General features: G+C 43.4%; 2 protein-coding genes across 2 annotated transcripts in view; one reads left to right on the top strand and one right to left on the bottom strand.

The window, feature by feature from the left end:
• LOC132571225 (zinc finger protein 709-like) overlaps positions 1 to 18,156 on the top strand; it is a 1,224,940-nt gene that overhangs the window by 520,394 nt on the left and 686,390 nt on the right. The gene's annotated exons all lie outside the window — the stretch shown is intronic.
• The window catches only part of LOC132570992 (zinc finger protein 546-like), a 39,124-nt gene continuing 30,218 nt past the window's right edge, over positions 9,251 to 18,156 (bottom strand). The window contains exons 6-7 of the mRNA XM_060237627.1: positions 16,053 to 16,179; positions 9,251 to 10,071 (exon numbers count right to left, since the gene is read on the bottom strand). Coding sequence (XP_060093610.1) covers positions 9,251 to 10,071; positions 16,053 to 16,179 — 948 coding nt within the window. The remainder of the gene's footprint in view (positions 10,072 to 16,052; positions 16,180 to 18,156) is intronic.

Raw genomic sequence — 18,156 nt, 5'->3', positions numbered from 1 at the left:
AAGGGGAGAGAGATTTTGTTTTAAAAGTGTCCAGAAGCTGTCGGCTCTGTTCGCTGACTAATTTCAGGCTCTGTTTTCCATGTGTGTTCATGTCAGGTTTCTCTTTGTTTCCTGCCAAAGGTATGTGGGAAGCAGTAGATGAAACAAAACAGCAACCAGTGATTGAAAAGGAAGATATATATACAGATGTGAAAGAGAAGAGTGAATATTGTGATAAGCTGAGGACGGAGGAGGGAAAACAACCACTTAACGGGAGGATAAAGCCTGCTTTTTTGGAAGGTGACAATTCTCAAAAAATTCCACTCCTCCACAATATATACAGAAGAGACACTAGGAAAGAAATCCCAGGAAATGGGGAAGGATTTTCTGAAATTATAGTAATTTATATCAACGGGGATGCCCATAACAGAGAGAAACCATATAAATGCTTGGAGTGCGGGAAAACCTTTGGGCGGAAAGATGTTCTGACTTCCCATCAAAGAATTCACACAGGGGAGAAACCATATACATGCCTTGAATGTGGTAAAAGCTTCAGTCGCAATACACTTCTTACTTCCCATCGAACAATTCACACAGGAGAGAAAAAATATAAATGCCTGGAATGTGGGAAAAGCTTCACTCAGAGGGGAAGCCTTATTGCTCATCAAAGAAATCACACGGGGGAGAAGCCCTATGAATGCCTGGAGTGTGGGAAAAGCTTTGGGCGAAAAGAAATTCTAGTTGCCCATCAACGAATTCACACAGGGGATAAACCATATAAATGTCTGGAGTGCGGGAAAAGTTTCAATCACAAGGGACATCTTACTTCACATCAAAGAACTCATACCGGGGAGAAACCACATACGTGTTTGGAGTGTGGGAAAAGCTTCAGTCAGACTGCGACCCTTATTTCCCATCAAAGAATTCACACAGGGGAGAAAAAATATAAATGCCTGGAATGTGGGAAAAACTTCAGTCAAAGGGGAAACCTTAATTACCATCAAAGAATTCACACACAGGAGAAGCCCTATGAATGCCTGGAATGTGGGAAAAAATTTAGGCGGAAAGATTATCTAACTTCTCATCAAAGAGTTCACTCAGGGGAGAAACCATATAAATGCCTTGAATGTGGAAAAAGTTTTAGTCAGTATGGAAGCCTTTACTCCCATGAAAAAATTCACACAGGGGAGATATTCTAATGCTTTATGAAAGAATTCACACAGGAGATAAACTGTATAAATGCCTTGAATGTGGAAACAGCTTCCATCAGAGAGTACACACCTTAATTCCTGCCATAGAATTTACAGTGGGAAAAATTCTGTAAATGTCTAGAGGGTGCAAACATATTGTCTGATACCAATTGGGATTAGAAAATTAGAAAGCAATGCAATATGTATTAGACAATGCAGAGAAGCTACTGATATTCGTTGTAGATTACACTTCAACCCTATTCTCTTTAAGAGGGCAGTTTTGTAAAAAAGGAATAGTATTCTTTATGTTTTGCACATTGCATTGAAGTTGTGGAAGGCTTCCTTACATCAACAGGCAGGTTATTCAATAAAATAGGAGCCAGGAGAGAAGCGGTAGTTCTCTGGGAGAACGAAGAAGGCAAGGCGTGCTGTCCCTATGGTGGAAGATGAACAGCATTCTTGTAAACTACCAAGCGTGTGCCTGGATATGCAGTTCTAAGGGGCACATTTGTAGCCATACAATACAAATGGGGCTCAGATTAATTCCATCTTGTCTGTATGCGACAGTTATCCCTCCAAAAGGGCTGTCAGTGTCTTCCAGATATATCTGTGAAGCATGAAACATGTTTTGCGCAGGCCTCATTTTGGATAGGAGCAGAGCTCCGGAACCTCTAGATTTTATTGTGCTCTTTCTTTCTTACCCCCCCCCCCCCCAAAATACTTGATTCTGGGCTCCATTGTTCAAACCACCTGTGAGAATTTTGCTGCATTCTAATATTTGACAAACTTTCTAATACTTTTCCCTACAAAAAATGGGGAAATAACCAAAATATATCAAGCAAACAGATGGAAATCTTCATTATGCCACTGTGGCCACATAGGAGAAAGTAATTTTAAAAGTAGGATGGGAGTCAGTTTTTATTATAAAGGGATTTGCGGGACCTTTCTCAATTCCGCAGGGCCTGCAAAACTGAATTGTTTTGACAGGCCTTCCACACCTAAACTGGGAGAGAACTGCCACCTTACACTGCTGAGGAGCTACGAATATTATAAAGTCACCAACAGCAAAAAAGAAAGATCCCGCCATATCAAAGATGTACAGCACCACAAAATGTTTTAAATTGTATTTTGTTGGTTTTAAATAGTGTTATAGAAGTGATTGTTAGCCGCCCTGAGTCCGCTTGCAGAGAGGGCGGGGTAGAAATTTAATATAAATAAATAAAATAAATAAATTATGACAATTCTAATTCAAGAAGCATTTTAAGATAGATGTTGATATAATTTAGTATACCTTCTGGTGATGTCAGGGGTGTGTGGCATATGCAAATAGGTTGTGCTAATGACCCCTGGTTTTGTGTAAACTTTCAAAAGGGGTTGAGAAACCGTCTGCAGCCCTGATCCGAGAAGTTTGTATTCACTCCCTGGAAGATGATATGAGAACAGCCACCCTCTTGTCCCCTGGAATATAAAAGTGGGGGCACAAAAGGGCAGATAAATGGCCTCCATTCCTTTGTGCCTGCCCATGGAGAGTCCTCCTCTAAGGGGAATTTTTTTTTAAATGTTCTGTCTTTTTTCGTGCAACAGTCTATGTTCCCTCTAAGCTGTGGTGTCTTGTGAGCAAAAAAATCTGCTTTGTGAGCTACTGGCATTAAAGTTGTGAGCTACTAATAAATGTGTGAGCCAGAGGCTAAAAAACTGAGCTAGCTCGCACTAACTCAGCTTAGAGGGTACCCTGGCAACAGTATTTCCTCAGGGTAAGTTTCCGTTTCGTTCAATATTGGTACTGCTTTTTCAGTAGGAATTGGCCTTGCCTTTCGTTTTCTGTTGATTGTAATCTGAACATTTATGGCTTCTCTGTTTAGTGTATTCTGAGGAGAACTGTGTGTTGTGCTTAATAAAATGTGCCGTTTGTTTCAGTTCAATTACTGTGAGTTTCTTACTGGATCAGTGTGGCCCAATAGGGCAAAAATCGGACGTAGTTCTGCAGCTTTAGGCCACCAGTGGTCCTCCAAACTTCATATTAACCACTCTGACTGGCCATAGACCTTTAGGGAAGGGTTTTTCTCCGGATGAGACTGGCGTTTCTTGGCACCTCTTTCCACAGGAGCTTTGGTTGGAAGCACCAGAGACTGAATTGGATTTATATTTCCGCCTTATACTCTGAATTTCAGAGTCTCAGAGCGGTCACAATCTCCTTTACCTCCCCCACCCCCACAACAGACACCCTGTGAGGCAGGTGGAGCTGAGAGAGCTTTTTACAGCAGCTGCCCTTTCAAGGACAACTCCTGTGAAAGCTATGGCTGACCAACTGCAGCAGGTGCAAGTGGAGGAGTGGGGAATCAAACCTGGTTCTCCCAGATAAGACTCCACGCACTTAACCACTACAACAAATCGGACTTTACTTCATCCACTGAACCATGGCTTGCCCCTCCCTTACCCTCCTGGCTTAAGTGGTGGCTGTGTGTGCACATGTGCATGCCCTGGGTAAACTAGGACTTAGCCGCCGTGCCCTTTCCATTCCAGATAGGAAAAAATAAGGATTAAAAAATTAACCTTTATTTACTTATTGAAAATGGAAAAAAAACACATTTAAACTCGTTTAAAGGCAAACCCCCCCCTCAATCTTATTGAGTGTGGTAAACAGCACAGTAGCTAACAGAACAAAGTCGGAGTCCAGTAGCACCTTTTAAGACCAACAAAGTTTTATTCAGAATGAAGATACTGAATTTATTTATATCACACCCTATACTCTGAATCTCAGAGCGGTCACAATCTCCTCTACCTTACCCCCCCCCCCACACACACACACAACAGACACCCTGTGTGGTAGGTGGGGCTGAGGGAGCTTTTTACAGCAGCTGCCCTTTCAAGGACAACTCCTGTGAAAGCAATGGTTGACCCAAGGCCATTCCAGCAGGCGCAAGTAGAAGAGTGGGGAATCAAACCCGGTTCTCCCAGATAAGAGTCCACACACTTAACCATTACGCCAAACTGACTCTCGGTGTAAACTTTGATGTTGATGCACACTTCATAAGAACATACGAGAAGCCATGTTGGATCAGGTCAATGGCCCAGCCAGTCCAACACTCTGCGTTGCACAGTGGCCAAAAAACCCAGGTGCCATCAGGAGGTCCATCAATGAGGCCAGGACACTAGAAGCCCTCCCACTGTGCCCCCCCCCAAGCACCAAGAAAACAGAGCATCACTGCCCCAGAGAGTTCCAACAATACACTGTGACTAATAGCCACTGATGGACCTCTGCTACATATGCTTATCCAATCCCCTCTTGAAGCTGTCCATGCTTTTAGCCGCCACCATCATCATCATCATCTCAGATGATGAAATGGGGTACAGTGAGCAGAGTGACATATAATATTTAATTTATATCCCGCCCTCCCCGCCAAAGCAGGCGGGTGGACAGTGGTTAAGCATGCAAAATAGTACCAAGTTGGAATCTAAGGCACTGTCCATCTGCTATATGTCACTCTGCTCACTGTACCCCATTTCATCATCTGATGAAGTGTGCACGTACACAAACACTTGCATTCTGAATACAACTTTGTTGGTTTGAAAGGTGCTAGTGGACTCCAGTTTTGTTCTATTGCTTCAACCAACACAGCTGCCCACCTGGATCTACCTACAGTAGCTAACGCTTTGCATTTGTTCAACATGTTTCTGATCAGTGCCTTAAACAGCTGTCCTTTGGGTTGCAACTCTTTTCCTTGTGAAGCAACTACTTCGGGGCAAACCTATGAAAGCCCCTGAAAGATTAATAGTAGAGCCTATCTGCTCAGCAGTCCTGCAGCTTTCGGTACTCTAAATAGATCCAGGTGGGCAGCCGTGATGGTCTGAAGCAGTAGAACAAAGTAGGAGTCAAGCGTCACCTTTAAGACCAACAAAGTTTTATTCAGAATGCAAGCTTTTGTGTGTGCATGCACACTTCTTCAGACGAGAAATCCGGTACAGTGAGCAAAGCCACACATAGCTGGTAGTCAGTGGCTCAGAATGCAAACTGGTACAAATTTAAGATCCCATGACACTATAGTAAAATTATCTGGTAGGGACCTTTGTCTCCATATTGCTAGAGAACTCCATTTTGTATCAAAGAATCCATCTCGAATATGACAATTCTGGCCCTTTTCTAAGCTTAAAACACAATTTCACTACTTCACATGAATGAACAAACTGTCGCCATACTATCAGTGGCCTAAGATTCTTTTGCTCATTTAAATAGATAAGGTGAGATAGAAAATGTGATTTAAGTACCAGAAATAGTGAACCAATGTTATATTTATACATGAATATGTATACATACATACAGAGCCAGTTTGGCGTAGTGGTTAAGGGTGCTGACTCTTATCTGGGAGAACCGGGTTTGATTCCCCACTCCTCCACTTGCACCTGCTAGCATGGCCTTGGGTCAGCCATAGCTCTGGCAGAGTTGTCCTTGAAAGGGCAGCTGCTGTGAGAGCCCTCTCGAGCCCCACCCACCTCACAGGGTGTCTGTTGTGGGGGAGGAAGGTAAAGGAGATTGTGAGTTGCTCTGAGACTCTTCGGAGTGGAGGACGGGATATAAATCCAATATCTTCTTCTTAATGACTAAGAATCCACCACTGAAATGTATTGAATCCAAGAGTCACTTCTTAAAAACCCCTTTCTTAATGCTGTGGCATACTTCCAATCCTTCCACTCCCCTTCTGATCAATCACATCATTCTATGGAACATCTCCACAATCATTCCCTTTAATAATGAACATCTTTATGTGATTAAAGCAACCTTCATCCTAATTCTATATGGTTAAATGTTCTTCTGCATTGAATCTCTGTAGAAAACAGGCTGTGTGTGTGTGTCTTATGCAACAACAAAAAAAACCTGTGGAAAATAACGAATGAATAATGACAATTACTTCAAAATTATAATTAATTAATTTTTAAACACTACAACATTGCATATTATAAAAAATTCATGACTACAAGGTATAAAGCTCTCCAGAGCTAGTTCACAGGAATGTGGTATGCTGGATGCTGATAAGTGGAATACGTCTCTCAGATGAAGACACTTGAAACAGCATTACAGGCTTTACTGTTAGAGGCTAATGACTATCTACTATATATCAAACTTCTTTAAAGAATGAAAGTCTAAAGCAACGTCTTAAAATCATAAATTCTTTTTTGAAAAACAAGAACTATCTGCAATTGCAACACGGTTGACACTTGGCACTTTATTTGTCCTGCAGAGTCAGGTGCATAGTCTTCAAGCGTCTTAAGTCGGCAATGGACATGATTAACTGCAAGCACTTTTGAAAATTTATTCTCGGCACTTTATACCTTGTAGTCATGAATTTTTTATAATATGCAATAAATGATGTTGTAGTGTTTAAAATTAATTAATTATAATTTTGAAGTAATTTTCATTATTCATTCGTTATTTTCCACAGTTTTTGTTGTTGTTGTATAAGTCACTGTCCTGTGGAACTCTAGGCTTTTCTATACTTCTGTGTGTGTGTGTCAGCAGAACCCATGCTGTGAGCTTTGACACGCAGGCAACTTTTGGCAACCAAGCTAATCCTTTCTCTCCCTTCTCCCATCCAGGAAGGGACATTTCAACCCAGGCTAGTTTTGGCTTACTGCCCTTCCCCTGCTTCCTTTTCCATATGTACTGTATATTCAAATTAATTAAAGAGTTTCAACGTGGCATATTCCTTTTTCCAAACCCTTCCCCAATCAGCAACACTATTGGGGCATCTAGTTAAAAGTCCTGAGACCCTCAAAAGAAGATATTAATTCCTTTAACTCAATCTTCATTAGACAAGCCACTTCTGTCCCCCCCCTCCCCATTCCTGTCTTCATTAGACAGGTTTTTAAAAGGGTTCTGGCATTCGTTTCATGACTGATCAATACTTTTCACATGTTGACTTTTCGTCTTCTGTTGACTGAGAGCCCAGGTTACATTTTAACAGGGTTCTACTGACCCGATAAGAGATTTCTTCTCTCTCGCTGAAATCAGGTTTGAACTGAAAACCCAGCTTGAAGACACACAGGTTGATGTACAGGCCCATTGAAACGAAAGATCAAGACTATATGTCTTCACAGCCATATAGGAATGGCTAACACCATCTGTCATATCTTGGAGAGTGAAGTGATTTCAGATGCCAAATGACAAGAGCAGGCATTGGTAAGGAGAGAAGAAACCTAGGTTTCGGTTCAGTCCAGGAGAATGCTTAACTTTGAGTTTCATTATCAGTGACAATTCAGCAGCCCTCTCTTTCTAATCTCCCTTTGACATTCATTTGTAAGAGAACTGCTACTCTTATGTCCCCCACTGGTATTGCAATGTGTGGTTAAATCTTCCCCCACTGGTATTTCAACGTTGTGGTTTCTTCAGACTTATTTCCAGGGCTTTTTTTGTAGAAAAAAGCCCAGCAGGAACTTATTTGAATACTAGGCCACACCCCCTGATGTCACCATTGTTTTGCAAATACTAGGCCACACCCCCTGACACCTAGCCGGCTGGAACTGTGTCCCTGCTCAAAAAAGATTATTTATATCCCAGCCGTCACTCTGAATCTCAGAGTGCCTTACAATCGCCTTTACTTTCCTCCCCCACAACAAACACCCTTGAGAGTTAGGTGGGGCTGAGAGAACTTTCACAGAAGATGCCTTTTCAAGGACAGCTCTGTGAGAGCTATGGCTGACCCAAGGCCATTCCAGCAGCTGCAAGTGGAGGAGTGGGGAATGAAACCCGGTTCTCCCAGATAAGAGACCATGCACTTAACCACTACACCAAACTGGCTCTCTGCTTATTTCCATTTATTCTTTGCATTCTTTTTGACTGAATTCTCCTGTACCAAATTGAGATCGAGGTTTCCTGTCTTATTACTAATGCTGATATCTCCATGCCTTCTACCCTGCTGCATGTCATACCTAATCCAATCAAGCCTGCTGTTGCCATTCAGCATCTTTTTAAGTTTATATCTCTGGTACCTCATGTTACACTTTACGGCACACATGACCCAGCCCAACAATATGACATTTATGTCAGATCCGTCCCTCAAAACAAATTAGTTTGACACCCCTGGTTTAGGCAACTGGTTCATTTCATAGTCCTTGGTGTTACCTACAAAGTCTTTCAGGGCCTACATCTTACAGCTAAAGAATGAATGAAAAGCCCCAGGGTGACAAAAGACTTAAGTACTTAACAAAACATTAATGTGTTTAACATCTGTAATTAAGAACAATATATGAAGTTACAAAGCCCACTTTAACAAGGAATATTTACAAACAACAAAGTAATACAAAATGCAGTGTGACACAATGCAGTAACACAGTGAGAATGCAGGTTGCTCTTAACAAATAGATGTCAAGTTAGTCCAAAAGTGTGGCTCAGCCAACAGTATTCTTCTCTGGCCACTTCAGACTTAACCACCTTGAGAAAGCAGAGCTATACCGGTAATCGATAATGTCCAGTTTCGAGTAGCCTTAGTCTTCAGCTCGCATAAATCTCAGAGCAATGTCCCCATCTCTGAAATAAATTCCAAAAGAGGAAAAAACATATTCTGGCTGTCAGGATGTCTATCGTCTTCCTTTGGATTGAAATATGATCCTTCTACTCCTAGGCACAGTGTCATTTCATAGTATTACCTACAAAGTCTTTCAGGGCCTACATCTTACAGAGCTATGGGACCGCAACTCTTGCTTTGAACTGTTGCGATCGCTTTGCTCATATTAGCAAAGGTAATGGTGAGATTGACAGTGACACATAAAACAAGATACTTTCCAGTAGCTGCCACTGGTAGGAATGGACTTTTTGATGAAGTTAGCAAGGATCCCTCAACTAACATTCCACAGAAAGCATGAAACAGAATCGCTTTGAGGGCATTTTCAAGATGGAATTAAGACCATGGATTTAATCACAGACCTTTTAAAGCAGTTTTACAGCATGATGTAATGTATATACTATACAGCTTTATTGAATTGTTTTCTAATTTCATAATACAATTTACTTTGATGTAGTGCATTTTGACATTCCAGGCATTTCTGTGGCTTCTCCCCTGCTTGAATTTATTGATGAGAAGAAAGATTTATATTATTCTTGAAGTTTTTCTCATACTCCTGGCGTTTATATGGGTTCTCCCCGTGTGGATTCTTTGATGTGAAATAAGTTGTGAACTAGTATTGAAGCTTTTTCCACACTCCAGGCATTTATATGGTTTCTCTCCTGTGTGAATTCTTTTATGGGTAGTAAGGCTTCCACTGTGACTGAAACTTTTCCCACACTCGAGGCACTGGTATGGTTTCTCCCCCACATGAATTCTTTGATGCGAAGTAAGTTGGTTACTCTGACTAAAGCTTCTCCCACATTCCAGGCATTTATACGGTTTCTCTCCTGTGTGAATTCTTTGATGAATAGTAAGTTTGTCCTTCCGACTGAAGCTTTTCCCACACTCCAAGCACTGATATGATTTGACCCCTGTGTGAATTCTTTGATGAATATCAAGTTTGTCCTTCCTACTAAAGCTTTTCCAACACTCCTGGCATTGATATGGTTTCTCCCCTGTGTGTATTCTTTTATGACAAGTAAGATTTGGATAACTCCTGAAGCTTTCCCCACACACCAGGCATTCATATGGTTTCTCCCCTGTATGAATTCTTTGATGGAGAGAAAGGCTGTCACTCCGACAAAAGCTTTTCCCACACTCCAGGCATTTATATAGTTTTTCCCTTGTGTGAATTCCTTGATGGCAAACAAGTGCTGAATTCTCACAGAAGCTTTTTCTACACTCAATAGATTTACATGTTTTCTTCCCTGTGTGAATTCTCTGATGTGAAGTAAGGTGATTATTCTGACTAAAGGTTTTTCCACACTCCAAGCATCTATATGGTTTACCCCCTGTGTGAATTCCTTGATGGGAAATAAGACATCTACAACTCTTGAAGGTTTTTCCACAATCTGGGCACCTATGTGATTTCTGCCTTCTGTGCATTCTTTGGTGGGAAGCAAGGCCTGCATTGCAAATGAAGCTGTTTCCACATTCCAGGCATTTATATTTGTTCTCCCTTGTTTGCACTCTTTGTGCCCATCCTGCTGAAAGAAAGAGAAACCGAACATGAACATTGTGTGTGTGTGGGGGGGGGGGGGAACGGAGCACAAACAGTAGAGAATGAAATAATACGTTAACTCTTGAAGACAGTGATAAGAACATAAGAGATGCCATGTTGGATCAGGCCAGTGGCCCATCCAGTCCAACACTTTGTGTCACACATTGGCCAAAAAACCCCCAAGTGCCATCAGGAGGTCCACCAGTGGGGCCAGGACACTAGAAGCCCTCCCACTGTGCCCCCACAAGCACCAAGAATACAAAGCATCACTGCCCCAGACATAAGAACATAAGAGAAGCCATGTTGGATCAGGCTAATGGCCCATCCATGAGTTTAAAGGCTTCTCGTCTAGACACACTTTCATGTCTTCCTGAGAATACAGTTCTGTAATGTCCTAAGCTGTAAAAACAATTCAGTTGTTAGCGGCAGAAAAAGAGAAATAGCATTTCCCTGGGAAAGTTACTCTTTCCCTGACACAACCTGCAAATGAAAAGGAAGAGACACAGGCAAACACAATTAAAAAATATTATTTTTAACTTAGAATACAAACATGCTTAAAACTCTTGCAATAATTTGTTTAAAATGGAAAGGAAGGGGAATAGTGGGATTTTACAATGGAATCTTAAAAGTAAAACATCAAGGAAAAGCACAAGGATTACGCAGCAGAAAAGTAAAAAAAATGCTCTCAGCCTCAGAAAACATGAAATGGCAAGGCATTGCAAACTTACCCCTGCCTCCCCGGTCTACACAGATTAGCAATGGCTCTCTGTGTAATATCCCCTTTGGCTCTGGGTTCCCAGAGTTAGAGTACTGACTAGGCACTAGTTCTCACTCCACTGAAAAGAGACAAAGCTGACTCAGAGCATGGAAGCTTGATATGCAAGCACCCAACTCCAGGAAGCTTCATCTGGCCACAGGAACACTGGAAATTTAAACCTCTCCATTGAAACAAAGTTGCAAGGAAAACGTGGAGTAGATTTCTCATTCCGGTCTGCTCTGCCAATGGGCCAGAATGGGAAATCCATTCCGCATTTTCTTTGCAACTTCGCTCCTGCTTTAGCCTCTGCAAAGAGAGGGCAGGGTGAGAACAGGAGGGGGGAGGGGGAGAAGAGAGCCCTGTGGGCCTGATTGAAGCCCTGGGGGGGGGGGGGGGAGTTTGGCCTGCGGGCTGCATGTCTGACACCCCTGCTCTAGGGCCATCCTTCCTGAGCTAAGACAAAAATGTGTGAGCCAAAGACTAAAAAACTGTGAGCTAGCTCAAACTAACTCAGCTTAGAGGGAACACTGTCCACAAGGTGAGTAAATGACACATATCATAACTACCCTTGCAGAACAATAAAGGTAGAGGGGTCCACCTGAAGGATTCAGCTCTGATACCTAAAAAACAAAAGGATCACATGTACATGCAAAAAGAGAAGCCAGCCTTGAAAATTACTTCACGCCCAATCCACTGTGAGATGCACAACTGGCAGAAAGAAGAAAAAGATGAAGATATTGGATTTATATCCTGCCCGCCACTCCAAATCTCAGAGTGGCTGACAATCTCCTTTATTTTCTTCCCCTACTACAGACACCCTGTGAGATGGGTGGGGCTGAGAGAGCTTTCCCAGAAGCTGCCGTTTCAAGGACATCCTCTGCAAGAGCTATGGCTGACCCAAGGCCATTCCAGCAGGTGCCAGTGGAGGAGTGGGGAATCAAACCTGGTTCTCCCAGATAAGAGTCTGCACACTTCACCACTACACCAAACTGGCTCTCTCAATCCTATACTGTCATCAGGTACAATCCTGTATCACCTTGGGGGCCAGTTGGTCATTCTGAGTTTATAAGTCATCTGCTCAGCTCTAGGTCAATCCAGATGCCTTTCCAACTTGATTGATAATTCCCATGTTGCCCTGTCACCACCACCCCATATGCAGGTTATCTTGTATGTATCCCCACTCCCCCTGGAGCAGGTGCAAAGGAAGGCAATGAAGATGATCAGGGGCCTAGAGATCTAGCCCTAGGAGGAAAGGCTCAGGGACTTCAGTCTGAAGAAGAGGAGGCTGAGGGGGACATGATGGCTCTCTTGAAATATTTGAAGGCTATCTCCTAGAGCAGCAGTCCCCAACCTTTCTGGCACCAGGAACCAGTTTCGCGGAAGACAATTTTTCCACAGAGCGGTGTGTGTGTGTGTTGGTTATGGAATGATACAATTGTGAACTCTATTTCTATTAGTTTAGTGTGGTGGTTAAACATGCAGACTCTTATCCGAGAGAACTGGGTTTGGTTCCCCACTCCTCCACTTGCAGCTGCTGGAATGGTCTTGGGTCAGCTGTAGTTCTCCTAGGAGTTGTCCTTGAAAGGGCAGCTTCTGTGAGAGCTCTCTCAGCCCCACCCACCTCACAAGGTGTCTCTGTTGTTGGGGAGGAAGGTAAAGGAGACTGTGAGCCAGTCAGAGACTCTGAAATTCAGTGGAGGGCAGGATATAAACCCAATGTCGTCTTCTGATTATTATTATTACTACATTGTAATATATAATTAAATAATTACACAACTCACAGCCCGGTTGCTAACAGGCCACGGACCGGGGGTTAGAGATCCCTGTCCTAGAGGAGTGCAGGGAGCTGTTCCTGATGGCGCAGAAGAGAGGATTTGCAATAATGAGTTTAAATTAAAGGTGGGAAGAAGGTACTGGATGGATACTAGGAAAACCTTTTTTACGGTAAGAGTTCTTCAGCAGCGAAATCGATTACCTAAGGAGTTGGTGAACTCCCCCTCTGGTAGTGGCTAGACAAACATCTGTCAGGGATGCCTTAGGCCAGGGGTAGGGAACATTGGCTCTCCAGATGTTTTTTGCCTACAACTCCGATCAGCCCCAGCCAGCATGGCCAATGGCTGGGGCTGATGGGAGTTGTGGGCAAAAAAACATCTGGAGAGCCAATGTTCCCTACCCCCTGCCTTAGGCTGATCCTGCATTGAGCAGGGCATTGGTCAAGATGGCCTGCAGGGCCCCTTCCATGATTCAATTATTCTAAGCCAAGGGTGTCGAACACATTTGTTATGAGGGCCGGATCTGATGAGACCCTGTTGGGCTGGGCCATGTTGGGCTGAGCCATGTGTGTACCTATTTAAGATTAGGTAGCAGAAATATAAACTTTATAAAGGACACGGACAAACAAGTAATTTAAAAAAAAAACTTAAAGCATGCCTAAAACATTAGCACTTGTTGGTCTTAAAGGTGCTTTCTTTGTATTTCTCCCGTGGGATCCAGAGAACTGGGCAAAGGAAGCTCTGGCTCTTTCCTTCCTTCCCCAGGGGACCGGGCGGGGGAAAGAGGAGCATCAGCTAATAGAAGGGAGAGAGGCCTGGCTCAGTAGCTCTGCTGTGTGATTGAGGGTGCCTGGAAATACAAGCTCTGCCTTCCCCCCTTCCTCCCCAAGGGAGAAGACACAGCCAATGGAGAAAATAGAGGTTTTGCTCTGTAGTTCCTGTGCGATTGAGAAAGCCTTGCAAAGTCAGCTGTTATGTACAAGGAAGCAAGGGATAGGGAGAAAGAAGCAGATGACAGCCAGTTGCTTGGGGGCCTGATAGCAACCTTCTGGGGGCCTGAATTGGCCCCTGGGCTGCATGTTTGACACCCCTGTTCTAAGCCCTCCCACTGTTGCCCCCAAGCACCAAGAATACAGAGCCTCACTGCCCCTGGCATAGTTTTCCCTAGTGCCACTGATGGCCCTCTGCTCCATATTTATCCAGTTCTCCTCTTGAAGCTATGCTTGTAGTGTCACCATTTCCTGCAGCAGTGAATTCCACGGGTTAATTACTCTTTGGGTGAAGAAGTACTTCCTTTCATCTGTTCCTAACCTACTGCTCATTAATTGAAGTGAGTGCCCATGAGTTACTGTACTGCGAGAAAAGGAGGAAAGTATTTCTTTCTCTATCCCATGCATAATGTTGGAAACCTCTTGTCACCCCTCAAATATCCTTTCTCCAGGGTAAAGAGCCATAAGCTCTTTAACCTTTATTCAAAGAGAAAGTGTTCCATCCCCTTAATCATTTCCACATGCTATAATACCCTTTTTGAGGTGCGGTAACCAGAACTGTATACAATATTCCAAATGAGGATGCATCATATATCATCATTACCTGCTTACATTTTATTTGCCAAAGCATGTGTTCCATTTTATTTACCTCACTTGGACTCCCCTTCTACCACTTAAAAGAATCCTTTTATTACTTATACTCTTTAACCAAGAAGGTCCTTTTTATACCGATTTGTACCTTTCCTAGCCTGTGGTATATATTTTATCTGAGCTTCCATGACTGTTGTTTTAAGTAGTCTCCAAACTTCCTGAAGGTATTTGACCCTCCTTACCTTTCCTTTCAGTTTCTTCTTCAAAAGCCCCCTCATTTGAGAGAAGTTATTCCTTCTAAAGTTAAATGTGGTCATGTTGGTCTTTTGGGGCAACTCCCTATTTACATAAATGCTAGCATTAGGGCCATCGTTCCCAACTGGTGCTATCACGTTTCCATCTCTTACCAGGTCTTGAGCAGTACTTAGGACCAAGTCCAGGATCACCTGCCCCCTTCTAAGTTTTGTGACCATCTCCTCCATGGCACAGTCACTGAGAATATCTAGAAACCCAGCCTCTTTCTCCTGACGAACACATATTGACTCAATCAAGGTGTGGGTAGTTAAAATCACTTCTCACCATCGATTTTGTCTTCTCCTTCCAGCCACGATACTAAGTCAGGTATTTCAGTCACAGGTTCTTTTATCAGGGAAGAAAAAGACAAGATTGTAATTCTTCTCTGTGCACATCCATTCAGCAATTCCAAGCTAGCTGGACTCTATATCGTTCCAGACACAATAGGCAACTGTAAAGAGCTGCTTTTTTTTTTCTTTGTAGGAGAAAGGATAAAACTCCTGACAGCCAAAAGGGGGCAGTCTTTTCTGCCGATTCTGTCACAGAAGACAAAACTCTCTTTTTTGGGGGGGGGGGGGGGGTTAATTTATTTTAATTAATTTTTTAAAAGTACATCAGTAAATGGTATAAGAATTAAACAAATTATACAAACAAATAGCTGCCGCTTGAGTCACATAAATACAAGCCTAACAATGATTTAATATACTAGATGCAATTATGAAATATCTTCCTATGAATATGGGTATATTAAAATAAAAAAGTCAGAGAGCACACTGCACACAGTGACGTAAACATGAACAATCCATAACCAAACAAGAGTACAAAGAATAGACCAAAATAAAAGAAATATCTTAAGTAAAGCTTAACAGATCAAGAAGAGACAAGGAGGTCAAGCAAGTGACAAACTCTTAACTGAGGTTTCAGGGGAGAGTGAGAAAAATGTCTCTCTTTCAAATCCCCTCTATGTAAGGAGAATCTTGGACCCTGGTCAGAGCTGTAGGCAACATGACAGATCTTAGTAAGAGGATCCAACCATGATCCTCCTCAACATGGAATTCATTACCATGAACATAGAAGATTATTGGATTTATATCCCACCCTTCACTCTGAATCTCAGAGTGGCTCACAATGTCCTTTATCTTCTTCCTCCACAACAGACATCCTGTGAGGTGGGTGGGGCTGAGAGACCTCTCCCAGAAACTGCCCTTTCAAGAACAACTCCTACAAGAGCTATGGCTGACTCAAGACCATTCCAGCAGCTGCAAGTGGAGGAGAGGGGAATCAAACCTGGTTCTCCCAGATAAGAGTCTGCACATTTAACCACTACACAAATCTGGCTCTCCAAGAGTCACACCTCGCAGCATAGAAAAAAGAGCCTTACCTAGAGAGGCCACATTCCCAAAATTCTCCAGCATAACTTCCTTGTACAAAACTCGCTGAACTGGACTCAGCAGGAACCACTCCTCCTCGGTAAAATGCACAGCAACTTCTTCAAAGGACACTGGGTTCTGGAAGAAGAATGTAGTTCTTTTCATCATTGATCCATGAGGAAAAACAACATGGGTATTAAAATAATTTCTGAACAGCAGCAGCCAAGAGGGCAATAAGAGCTCTGAGGCTTTCCTTTCCCAGCTCTCCTTGGGCTCATTCCAGGAACAGAAGGGTGGCTGGCACTCACAGGGCACTACCAGCCTCCTCTCTGCTCTGGCTTCCACCTGTCCCCAACAAGAAGGAAACCGCATGCTTGCCCTCTGGGTCATGCCAACATACACTGATACTGGGCTGGTAGGCTTGCCCTCTCAGGTGCTGATAGAGCAGGGGTGGAATTCTAGCAGGAGCTTCTTTGCATATTTGGCCACACACCCCTAATGTAGCCAATCCTCCAAGAGCTCACAAGGCTCTTTTTTGTAAGCTCTTGGAGGATTGGCTACATCAGGGGTGTGTGGCCTAATATGCAAAGGAGCTCCTGCTAGAATTCCACCCCTGTGAAAGAGTCACAGAAGTTTTGAATGTCCTCCCCACTTGGACTGCTAGTAGGAGGGCAAGGCTGGTCAATGGCCTCCTGGTGAAGGCAGGAGTTAATCTGAGGAGCTGCCTCCAGGCAGAGAGGAGCAGATTGGTGGAGACTGTGGCGGACCGGTCCTGCGTCTGCTAGCTGGCCCTGGCCTTCCTGGTATACCGACCTGAAAGGGCTGTTCCACTTTGCTGCCTCAGCGTATTCGCTGCCATTACTGTCCCTGTCTGAGCTCTGGTTAGGCGGGATAGCCTCCTAACCCCCCTCTGGACTCACTAGGAACCCTGCTCAGGGCTTCCCATGGAACTTTGGGGATCCCATGGAGAGTTGGCAACCAACCCCTGTGCCACTTCCAAGCAGTTGGGGGGAACTAGATGGTATAGAGGGACTCCACTTTAAACAAACAACATTTATTTAAAGTTTACAACTATTTAAAGGCATTTTTAAAAAGTGAACAGAAGAAACAAATCATAGTAGGGGAAAAACGCTCCTTCTCTCCCTATTCTAATACTTGCCCTGACTGGATGTCATGCAGGGCAGGCACTTCACTTAGATTGTTGCAAGCCTGACCAGACCTTCCTTTTCCCCTATTTTTTTGTTTGTATCGGCAGTATAGACCAGAAAACATCTAATACAGGGGTGTTAAACTCATTTGTTATGAGGCCAGATCTTACATAAATGAGACCTTGTTGGACTGGGCCATGTATGTACCTATTTAAGATTAGGTAGCAGAGATATAAATTTTATAAAGGACACAGACAAACACAATTTTTTTTTTAAAAAAAAAACCTTAAAACATTAGCACTTGTTGGTTTTAAAGATGCTTTCTATGTATCTCACCCATGTAAACCAAGGAACTGGCCAAAGGAAGCTCTGGCTCTTTCCCTCTCTTCCCAGGGGATGAGGAGGGGGAGGAGCCACAGCCAATTGAAGGAAGAGAAGCTTGGCTCAGTCACTCTGCTGTGCAATTGAGAGAGCCTGGCAAAGCAAGCTCTGCCTCCCCCCCTTCCTCCCCAAAGGAGGAGCCTCAGCCAATGGAGAAAATAGAAGTTTTACTCTGTAGATTCTGTGCAGTTGAGCAAACCTGGCAAAGCAAGCTATTATGCAGAAGGAAGAAAGAGAGGGAGAAAGGAGCAGATGACTGGCAGTTGCTCGGGGGTCTGATAGGAGTCTTCCAGGGGCCTGATTTGGCCCCCAGGCTGCATGTTTGACACCCCTAATCTAGTACATTCTACAAAGTGTTGTTATTTGAGCATCCAGGAATATTGAAGACAGAGTTATATCCAAGGTCCTTGGCCATTTTGACTCCCACTGAAGGAACACTTCTGAGCTAGGAAACACCTGGATTCCAGTTCCTGGGGGGCAGGGGGGGAAATCATCCAGCAGGATCGTTTCCCAATATTAGCTGCCAGATCCTACAGAACCTGAATTTCTGACCACAAAGGGGTTTTTGCCTTAAGTTTAGAACTCT

The sequence above is a fragment of the Heteronotia binoei genome, chromosome 5, assembly GCF_032191835.1.
Source record: "Heteronotia binoei isolate CCM8104 ecotype False Entrance Well chromosome 5, APGP_CSIRO_Hbin_v1, whole genome shotgun sequence".
Lineage (NCBI taxonomy): Eukaryota > Metazoa > Chordata > Lepidosauria > Squamata > Gekkonidae > Heteronotia > Heteronotia binoei.
Note: the sequence above shows the minus strand (reverse complement) of the source record. Positions and strands in the feature narration are given on the sequence as shown.